Here is an 11,261-nt window from a genome sequence, read left to right as displayed (position 1 = left end):
TATATGTCTAACTGCACAGACACTGGGAAGTGGGGGATGATGCTCTCATATCACTCACCTGTCAAATAGTTTACTTCAAGGCTCTCCTCCTTCCTAAAGTGCACGTCCTTCCTGGTCGAGCAGGGTGGATGGCCAACAGGTCAGTGGCCCATCGTTTTAGATCACAGCCCAAGGTGAAAAGCAGCCCAATGTAGCAGGGCTGGAAAGGCTAGGCTCAGACCCTAGCTCTATCCCTTTCCATGTTATTTGACCTCCCTGTGCCTTAGTTTCCTCATCTATAAAATGGGGATTACTTTCCATGTAATACTGTCATGAGGACTATGAGATAATATTTACTAAGTGCCGGGTCATACTAATGCTGTATACATGCTTGTTAACTTAAAATAGACTTTCTTTTTGGACTCTATTCTTCCCGGAAAAAAATTCATGTAAATACACACAAAATGCATCTCCTAGGTTGTCTGCTAGTTCTGTTAACCCCTGAGAGAGGCCAGATCAGCTCTGGAGTGGTTCTCCTATCGTCACCCGGGAGAGGAGCAAGACCCAGAGGCTGGGGGATCAAGAACACATTTCACTCTTCCCATTTTGGCCAAGGCCCACCTACAATTGCCAGTTGTTTGCACTTGGGGAAATTCCATCAGCTAGGAGCTGAAGTTTTCTTAGTGATGTCATTATTGTTTAATAAAAACGTTATGTCAGTATTTATTGAGCACTGTGACGTGAGATGGTCACAGCTCAAGTAAACACGGTTGTATCACTGTAGAAATGTTTTCATTCATTTTGTCTGTTATGTAGTAAAGTCTGAAAAATATGCTTCTTGGAAGAGTCCTTGAGAGCTAGTATCACAAAAAATATTGTTTTGTTTGGGGTTCCCATATAAGAGTGCCTAAGGCGTGGTACCTTGTTTTGAATCATCTCTCATTGAAACAGTAATTCAATCCAGGGAAGGACTTGTCACTGGATTACAAATTTTAGTTGGGTCTAAAATACTCTTGCTAACAGGTGTAGTCATTCTTTTTAGATCCACTCTTAAAAGATTAAGCCTTTATCTTTCCCATCCAACTTGGGTTGGGGGAATGTGCTGGGAGTAGAGTTATTACAACAGTTTCGGGTTTAAAGACAACCAACTGTCTCCCATTTGAAGTCTTAAATTTCCCACATATCAAATAGCAGAAGAAAAGGAAAAACCTCAGAAACCTCACACATGACCTTGTATGACTTGGGTGCAGGTTGTTTTTGAGTTGACCCCAGGAATCAGGAGTGAGGGAGCAGGAAGAGAGCATTAGGAACAGAGGAAAGGTCAATAAGGTATAGTATTGAGATCGTTGCTGCAGGAGATACTTGTTTGTTTGAATAGCCATTTTTGTGTTCCTTTGAAAGATATGTTAGGCAGGATGGAATGACAGTTGTGGTTACTACTCCAGAGGGCAGATTCTGAGCAATAGCCATCTAAGAAGTATTACGTCATCCCTTCATGGACTCTGCCTCACTGCTCTCAGATCTGCCCATCTTTCCCTTGCTGTGCTTTGTATCACAGGGACCTGACCCCTTGCAGTATTTGCATTAAATTCCTGCTCTTGAACTACCTGTCGTGTGTTTCTGATAGAGACTCCTTAATGATGTCATCAGGTAATCCAAACATATTTTGAACATCTGTCACATACAAAGCCCTGCACTGGATTACCGAAGATAATAAAGCATCAAGCAGTTTAGCATTTAGTTGGGAAAACAAGACATACAGGGGAAAAAGTTAAATATTAATAACAGTGCCCAGTAAATGGTGGAGTCAGTGCTAAGTAAATGGTGAAGTCAGTGAATACACTTTTAAGATAGAAAGAGGAGAGAGCCATATTCATCAGCTTCATGCCAGAGCATGCTTTCAAGGGCTAGAGAGCTGACAGAGGTCATCTGAAACTTCCAATTTTGGAAGGGTAAAATTTTGGAATTCTATTTGAAATCTGATTTTTAAATGTTGGTAAGTAATTCAGACTTTCAAAAACTTCAGTGTGAGTCCCATCATGTGGGCAAGATAGAACAACGGAGCTCAATTGGAATTGTGGCCAGTGGTATGCATTTGGTGGCTGGCTCACTGAACTGGGGGAGAAGTCAAATGTGAAGAATGTTAGGATCCTTTCCAGCTGAGAAGATTCCAGCTCCTAATAATTCACTTAAGTGTGAGGCGATCAAGATATGGGTTTAGAAGTGGGCAGTGTGCATGGGAAGAAAGATGAGAGGTAAGTTAGGGAATATTAGTAATAATACTCCACATTTATATACTAATTTATGGTCTGCAGAGTTTATCATGGGAAGCAGAATAGAGGCCCAGAGGGTAGCCTCTGAAATCAGGCTGCTGGGGTTCAAACCCCAGCTATACAGAGAATTCTGAGGGGGGCTTGGAACAATTCACAGAACCTTGCCCAGCCTTAGTTTCTCAAACACTAAAGAGGACTGATTCTAAGGAATCCACATATTTCATATAGTCGTTGACTGATTAAATCATAAAATATGTATGAAGCCCTTCAAGTGTCAAGCCTGGCTCACGGGACGCATCAATCAGTGTTCACTATCACTGTCATCACACACATCATTTCTTTTTAATCCTTGCAAAAGCTCCCTGCTGTGGTGAGAAGATTGCACAGGATGGATGACTGGATCTGGGGGTGGGAGGTGGAGAATGGGAGGAGTCAGGAGTGAGACTTTGGTTTGTAAAGTCAGCTATATTGCTGAAACTAACTCTAGGCTTCTGGGCCCTTGACTTAACCCCTGTGGGTTTTTTTCTTCACAAAGTGTGGTTCCTTGCAACTCATTCTCTATAATTTTAAAAATTTGAATTTTTGAGTCAAGAGGAAAAATAATGACTCCCCAAAGATGTCCCCTCCTAATACCTGGAACCTTAAATATGTAGCCTTTAAGGGATTTTGCAGACATGATTAAAGATCAGGACTATGGGATGGAGAGATGATCCTGGATAGCCTGGGTGGGCACAGTCTAATCACTTGCATTCTTAAAAGTGGAAGAGAGAGGCAGAACAGTGATTCAGAGGGATGCTACATGAGAAGCACTTCCCCACCCCATCCACTGTAGCTAGCTTTGAAGATGCAGGAATGGAGCATGAGCCAAGAAATGTGGGTGTCTTCTAAAATTGAACCTTCTTACAGCCAGCAAGAAAATGAGGACCTGGGTGCTCCAACTGCAAGGAACTGCCATTTATCCAAATAAGAAGGACACACATTTTCCCTCAGCCTCTAGAAAGGAATGCAGGCTGTTGACACCCTGATTTTAGTCTGGCAAGACTGACCAGACCTGGTGGACTTCTGACCTGTAGAACTCTAACATAATGAATTTGCATTGTCTTAAACCACTAATTTCATGGTAATTTGTTACAGTAGCAACAGAAAACTAACGTACTAAAGTTTCCAGCTTAAATTGTTCATCTGATATTACTAAGTCAAGCTCACTCCGCTTGCTGCACAACAGGCCACTAAGTCTACAGACAGGTGTTGAGGCAAGGAATAACAACTATTTGGTAAGACAGCAGACCAAGAAGATGGCAGACTAATGTCTCAAAATAACCATTTTATGGGGTCTGGATGCCAGGTTCTTTTATAGAACAGACTTGGGGGAGGTGAAGTAAAGGAAAAAGGCCATTTATCTTGAAAAATTGGGGTTATATTAATTTCTTTTCTGCAGCGATTTCCAGGTGGACAGGGTCAGATTGTCTCCCTGATAACTGAACAAAGGAACTTTAACAGAAGGGTAGGGTTCCCTGAGGCAGGCCATTATGTATGATTATATTAACAAAAGCAAAGAAAAGCAAAGGTTACAGTCAAAGAAACAGATCCAACGTGGAGTCAAAATTGTCCATTCCCTGTTACATTTCCAGCAGTCTATCCAATTCAAGAATGATTAGGTATGGAAATGCTGTGGGGCAATGAGGGACTAATTCTTAGAAATGTAGGGTTGGAGAGGCAATGAGAGTAAGGTGTTCACATGGCAGTGCTCAGACCACACTTGGCCATGTGGGATTGGATTTGAGGAAGTGGTGGCAATAACTTTGAAAGAATGTGCCAGGGAGGTGATGTAGGGAAAGAGACTCCGTGGAGGAGAGGAGGGGGTCAGTTTCTTGAGTTGCCAGTTCCTCCATTTGACTTCCATTCAAACTTTAGCCATGCCAAACTCCTGTTCATTATAATTGGAATATATGGACTTTGTTTTTAAAAAATCACTAGGGAGTCATATTGAATAAGTTTTATAGACAGATCACATAATTTTACTTATGGACTTAAATCGACACTTCAATAAATGAATAATGCTTTGAATTTTGCTTTTTGTAAGTTTCCAAAGAAAAGTCTGAAAAATTTAAGTGTTTTTCCTTTCATTGCTTGTGAATCTTTTTAACAATGGAAATGTTTTGTCTCCTGAGTGGCATGGAACTCAAATATATGACTCACTGGAAATGCCGACTACCTCTTTGCTAGTAACAAATGGGAAGTGATTTAGGAGAGAGCCCAAGAGAAACAGAGGCTGATACTCAGGAAAGTGGAAGGCCTATGGGGACATCTCTATGTTGAACTAGGAGGAGTGATGTGGAGCATTATAATCAGAGACAGAAAAAGTGAATAAAATGTTAGTCATTGATAATTGGGCCATTAGAAGGGGGAAAAAAGCCAAAGGAAAAAAGTGGACAATAACAGTTTAAAAATCTCTAGCTTTTATTTACTGGATTCCCTCCCTTCATCAGTGTAGGTCTCTGCTGGGAGCCCTGTAGGCTGGACTGGTCTAGCCCTTGATCTGTCTTTTGATCAGGTTTTTCTTGATTGTGAGTCCATGCCTACCAAACCTGTCTACCCAGATATGGCCCAGTAAAGTTCCCTTCTCTACTCTGGCTCTCCTGTAACTCCTGAGTTGTCCATTTCCTCTAGCATCTAAGAAAGAGGTAAAGCACAAATCAGCCCCTTTCTCTGTGGGTATATAGTTCTCATCAAAGGAATTTACAATGGAGAAGGTAGAAACCATTGGTGACTCAGGTCAGCCACTGGGCAAAATTAAAAAGGAAGCAATATTATTCTGTGTTGTCCTGCAGCATCACTCTCCATCCCTTTTTCCTGATCTCAACTTTTCCTCAGTGCTGTTCTGTCTGTGCCATGTTCCCACCCCTACTCTACCTCACCTGCCTAAACCAATGTGTCATTTTCAGGTAGCCCATACTGAATGTTGATTCTTCCCAGAAATTTTCAACATAGCTCAGGATGGTAGATCTTTACTGCATAATAAGACTTCAGCCAATTGGAATTAATTCATTCTAAGTTGTGAATGACTGATTTCTCCTTAGTGCTCCCTGGAGCATCCTCAAAATTAAAATCCTGTTAATGCAACAGACTCTTTTGATTGGTGGATTATTAAGGTAGAATGAGGGATGTATTGAAGGACAGAGACTGAGAAGAGGCAGTGCCATTTAAATTACGGAATCAAGGCACTAACTACTCTGCACTATCCACTTGAACACTCATTCAGTGTGCTTTCAAGCAAAACTGGGTTTTATTTATCCCAGAAAATAGTCAGTACCCTACCACCATGTAAGGAAAATAGGTTCCCACAAGTTACCAGGTATGTTTCACTGTGCAATTTTAGTTTTCAGTATACTTATTCTTTCTTTTTAATTGTGTATCAGATACTACTATGGAAATAACCATTCCTTTGTAACTAAAAACAGTTAAAAAATTTATAAAGCAATACCCTATGTGGGTTAGAGTTTGGGAAAGTAATAGTCATGTACTGCAAAGGGCAGTATAAATTGGTCTGTTTTCTGTAGGTCATTTTGGCAATCAAAATTCATGGAATTTCTGAAGGAAATAACTGAGTGTGTATGCAAAAATTTACCAAGAAGATTTCTTGCAGCATTTTTGTAATCATGACAAATTGTACACACTAAAATGTCCATAAAAGGATGTTTATAAATTAGTGGCACATCCAATCAATGAAATGCAATGCAGTCATCACAAAATTATATTGGGGATAATAATTGTTTAATGATACAGCACAATGTTTAGGATATAGTGTTATGAGAAAAATCATGTTACAAATAGAAATTTGTGACATGATCTTATTGTACATTTTTGTTGCTCAGTCATGTTCAACTCTTTGTGACCCCATGAACTGTAGCCCACCAGGCTTCCCTGTCCTTCACTATCTCCCAGAGTTTGCTCAAACTCACGTCCACTGAGTCAGTGATACCATCTAACCATCTCATCCTTTGTTGCTGCCTTCTCCTCCTGCCCTCAATCTTTCCCAGCATCAGGGTCTTTTGCAATGAGTCGGTTGTTCGCATCAGGTGGCCAAAGTATTGGAGCTTCAGCTTTAGTTTCAGTCCTTCCAGTGGAATATTCCGGGTTGATTTCTTTTAGGATTAACTGGTTTGATCTTGCAGTCCAAGGGACTTGCAAGAGTCTTCTCCAGCACCACAGATTTATATGTATTATCTCTGGATGGTGAAATTATAGGTCGTTTTAATTTTCTTCATTTTGTTTATCTGTGTTTTCTGAAGTTTCTCCAGTAAGTGTATTCATTTTCATTGAGAAAAAATAGAATTACTTTTCTTTTAAGGAATCTGAGCATCCTCCCCAAATAAATAACACAACAGTTCTTGTAGTTTTTATACCCAGAGGCATCTGATCTAGTTTAACTCAGAATAAATAAGTGGTTTAATTAGAGATATAAAGTCTGTGCTAATAGGTATAAAAAGAAATACAGTTAAGGGAAGTTTAATTTATGCAGGTATACACATTTACTTTTACACATTCTAATGAACATTAGCCAACAACCAAAGTTCTTAGTCATCATTTTTAGTCTGAAATGTACTAGACCATTTTATAACAAATATATAGAGCACTGTCAATAGTTAAATTGGAAGAATTGCTTCACCAGAGATAAGTCTTTGTGGAGAATTGATAGAACTGATTAGACTGTTGAAAATAATAGTAAATTATCATACTGCCCTCTTTTGGTAGCTATTTGTAATTCATTTTACATTCATTCCCATTAAAGATGTTAATGTACAAATTCATGTACTAACTAAACCAATTTTGTTGATTTAAAATTTTTTTCATTGAAGTATAGTTGATTTACTGTCAATGTTGTGTTTCAGGTATACGGCAAAGTGGTTCAGCTATATATATATATGGCTTTTCAAATTCTTTATAGGTTATTGAATATTGTGCCCTGTGTTATATAGTAGGTCCTTGTTGTTTATCTACAAGCTAACTTTAAATCACCTTTTTCCTCAACAGAACATGCTTACAATTCCAGTTTGCTGTCACCATCTGGTAAGACTGTTATTTCATGACTTTGGGGGCATTTCAGGAAAATATTCTAAAAGTTCTCCATGCAATGTCAGATCCAGCAAAATTGTTTTCTTGAATGAAGCTTACTTAAATTCTGTCATTAAACCTACACCTGAGAAATCAATAGCAAAAGACAACAGGACAAGCATACCTATCCCTCCACATGGTTAAACAGCTGGAGACTAAATTGTGGATTTTCATCATGGTAGCTACTAATGTTCTTCAATGTTCTTTTTAGTATTCTAGTTCATAAGTCTCCTGAAGAGTATCAAGAACATAAACATGCTGAATGTTGCTGTAGAGCATTGAAATGTTCTCTTAAATATACTTCCTTAGCACTGCACTAAATGAATATCTTTCAAAAGGCTTAGGACTCATGAGAATGGGAAGGCAAATGATTTTAAAAATTTATAACTGGGACCCATCTTGGCAGGAACCAGGAACAGAAGCCACATTTGAGACTGCTGGCTGTAATGGGACCTCAGGGATAAAGTGATCCCGCCATCCCTTAGTTAATGACACAGTGATGCCTGTAACAGTTGAGTAACTTACTTAATTTCAAAGAGCCTTTTCCCTCAAGAGGCAGCAGATAGCTTCTCTGACTCCTCCTTCTGTATTTCTCTCTTTCTGTAACATATATGTAACAATCTTTTGTTACAGAACAGTTTTTTTCTTGTATAAGGAGTGAGTCAACTCATGTTCTGTCCTTCAGTTCAGTTCAATCACTCAGTCATGTCTGACTCTTTGCAACCCCATGAATCGCAGCACGCCAGGCCTCCCTGTCCATCACCAGCTCCTGGAGTTTACTCAAACTCATATCCATCGAGTCGGTGATGCCATCCAACCATCTCATCCTCTGTCGTCCCCTTCTCCTCCTGCCCCCAATCCCTCCCAGCATCAGGGTCTTTTCCAATGAGTCAACTCTTCACATCAGGTGGCCACAGTATTGGAGTTTCAGCTTCAGCATCAGTCGTTCCAATGAACACCCAGGACTGATCTCCTACAGGATGGACTGGTTGGATCTCCTTGCAGTCCAAGGGACTCTTAAGAGTCTTCTCCAACACCACAGTTCAAAAGCATCAATTTTTTGGCGCTCAGCTTTCTTCACAGTCCAACTCTCACATCCATACATGACCACTGAAAAAACCATAGCCTTGGCTAGACAGACTTTTGTTGGCAAAGTAATGTCTTTGCTTTTTAATATGCTGTCTAGATTGGTCATACCTTTCCTTCCAAGGAGCAAACGTCTTTTTATTTCATGGCTGCAATCACCATCTGCAGTGATTTTGGAGCCCCCCAAAATAAAGTCTGACACTGTTTCCACTGTTTCCCCATCTATTTCCCATGAAGTGATGGGACCAGATGCCATGTCCTTAGTTGCATGAAAATGAGTTTCTACTGTTATTAATTCAGTCACTTAAAATTAGTAATCACTGTTACGGCTCATGCACATACTACATGCCTAGGAGTCTTCCGACACTCATTCTGCTTCCAGTCTTACAGTATGGTAATCTTACAGTATAGGGATCATTATATTCACATTTAGATGAGGAAACTGATGCTCAGACAGGATGAAACTTGCTCATTCTCTGGAGCCACACTACTTGGGTTTGAATTTGGCCACTACCCTCCCATCTCCATTGCTAGTTGTGTGACTTTGGACAAATTCCTTCACCTTACTGTGCCTCAGTTTCTTCATCTATAACTTGGGGAGAATAACAGTACTTACTTCATAGGGAAGTTGTGAAAATGAAATGAGATAACACATGTGCCCGGCACAGAGTAAACCCTCAGCAAGTAATAGTGATTGTTATTATTAAGTCATCAGGCAAAGATTCAGACCCAGGATGGCAAATCTCCAAAGCCAAAGCTCTTTTTACTAAGCTAGTTTGCTCCTTCGTTGTTACACTTCTAGGATAAAATGAACCACTGTACTTTTCTTGTGCTGCATTAGTCTTCTTAGACTTAATCACAATGATATCTTTGTAAAGCGCTGTTTGCATGGAATGAGATCAGGGTTTGGAAGCATACATGAATGCTAGGGCACAGTCTTGGGGCCCAAAGGGGAAAGCCAGCACACATCCAGGGATGGACAGACAACTGTGCCTGCAGGCCTCTTTGGGTGGTGTTACCATTCAGAAAAATGAATAGTCATTCATTAAAAACCAGCTTTGGCCAATTATATTGTTCTGCGCCAAAAATAAAGAATTCTGTATTCATACTTTGAATGTTATTGCTCAAGAACTGCCTTGCTTCTCAAGAAATATACTTGGTAAGTTTTTAAAATGTAGTTAAATAAATAAATGAAAGAACTAAAAAAATGTAGTCAATGACAAAATTTGGAAGCAATAATGTAGGACAGACAGGGTGTGTGTGTTTCAGCCAGCGCATGAGTGGTCTCAAACAGACAGGCCAGCCAAGTGCCTTGACACACCCAGATGTTGTCCCTACCAGCTGAATATCAGGCTCCCTACTGCAAAGCTTCTTTTAGTTGTAAACTGTTTCTTTGTCCTGTGTATATGGAGAGGTCAAGCTATTGGATCTTTTTAATATTTAAACATACAAAGCATGTGCATTTGACTGATCTCTTAGTGTAAGTGGAGTTATTCCACAGGAAATTTACAATCTGATTGATTGCCTTAGTAGCAGCCGTATTTTAAAATAACTTACCAGGAAATTGTGTTAGGTAGTACACTATTGACTGATAGCAATGTTGTTTTTTTAAATACTAAATTCACTGTGAGTAGAGTTACCAGGTGTGATTATAAACAGAGTAGAACCTATGTGTCAAATTATTAAACTATAACGTGTCTAGAACTGTCTGGCTGAAAAAATTTGAAAATACTTTGCTGTGGTCCCTAAACTTATTTCCATAATATTCTATACATCACAGCAGGCTTTGCAGTCGAGTCTTACGTTGGCTGTGAAATGAAATAGTTATATTTATTTCATCTCCTAGGTTCTTTCTTTGTGATTTTCTGATAAAATGTATACTCACTGAGTGATTATGGGACTTACAGATTTAACTAGATATTGGTCTGATGGCATGTTGTCTACTTTTCATAATTATATCTCAAAAGTTCTAACTCCTTAAAATTCAGTAAATAAATTTGCTTCAAAGTATTTATTGGAATTTTTTTTCTCCTGCAGCTGAATCATCTCGCGTTGGTTTTGTCCCCTACTCCAATGGTACTCCAGGCAAGATTTTGAAAAAATTTAACTTAGATTTACCCCAACTTGTTAAGCTTTGCTTTAATTATACTTTTGTCTTTTTTCTTTGGGATAAAAGAGGTTGAAACTGCAAGCCTAAATGGTAAGAAGTTTTCTAAAGCAAGTAAAAATTGAACCCTTAATATAATGAATGAATGTGTAATGAATGATATTTAAAGTTTCCTTATTCAAATAACAAACACGAACACAAAAAATCCCCCAGACCCTCAACCCTGGAGAGCAACCTAGACTTTTTGCTTTATCGTGGAGGGAGAACAGTGTCTGCCACTCCAACTATTCTCTGAAAGGAAAGAACTATCGATCACATTTTGAGAGCCTTCCTTATTTTCCGGAATCATGCCAACACACTGTACAGGACAGATTGTTTAAATGGGAAAAGCACATCCAGTGACTTTAATATGATTCAGCCTGGATTTAGAGGCACAGAGTGTTGAAAGACAGCCTTTTACAGATGATTTTATGAATTTTTAAATAGTATCAAATACCAAAAAAAAAAAAAAAAACAACACTCTGGCTTCAGGAAAAGAGCAAAGAATTGGGCTGAATTTGAGAGAGGTGGGCAAGGCAGCACACTTTGTTCCCTTCCTCTGTGGGTAGACAGCTTCCATCTTACTGCAGTCAAAACCCAACACTTTTCACAGTCCCTTAGTTAAGATGAAATCTCACCATGTGGTTGGTGGTTAAGGAGCT

General features: G+C 39.3%; 1 protein-coding gene across 2 annotated transcripts in view; it reads left to right on the top strand.

Annotated features, from left to right (window-relative positions):
* ADGRG2 (adhesion G protein-coupled receptor G2) overlaps positions 1-11,261 on the top strand; it is a 122,267-nt gene that overhangs the window by 70,636 nt on the left and 40,370 nt on the right. For both annotated transcript variants that reach the window (XM_065915760.1, XM_065915761.1), the window contains exons 3-5: positions 7,287-7,322; positions 10,491-10,529; positions 10,630-10,653. In XM_065915760.1, coding sequence (XP_065771832.1) covers positions 7,287-7,322; positions 10,491-10,529; positions 10,630-10,653 — 99 coding nt within the window. The remainder of the gene's footprint in view (positions 1-7,286; positions 7,323-10,490; positions 10,530-10,629; positions 10,654-11,261) is intronic.

This window comes from Muntiacus reevesi, chromosome X, assembly GCF_963930625.1.
Source record: "Muntiacus reevesi chromosome X, mMunRee1.1, whole genome shotgun sequence".
Lineage (NCBI taxonomy): Eukaryota > Metazoa > Chordata > Mammalia > Artiodactyla > Cervidae > Muntiacus > Muntiacus reevesi.
This window is presented reverse-complemented; position numbering and strand designations above follow the sequence as displayed.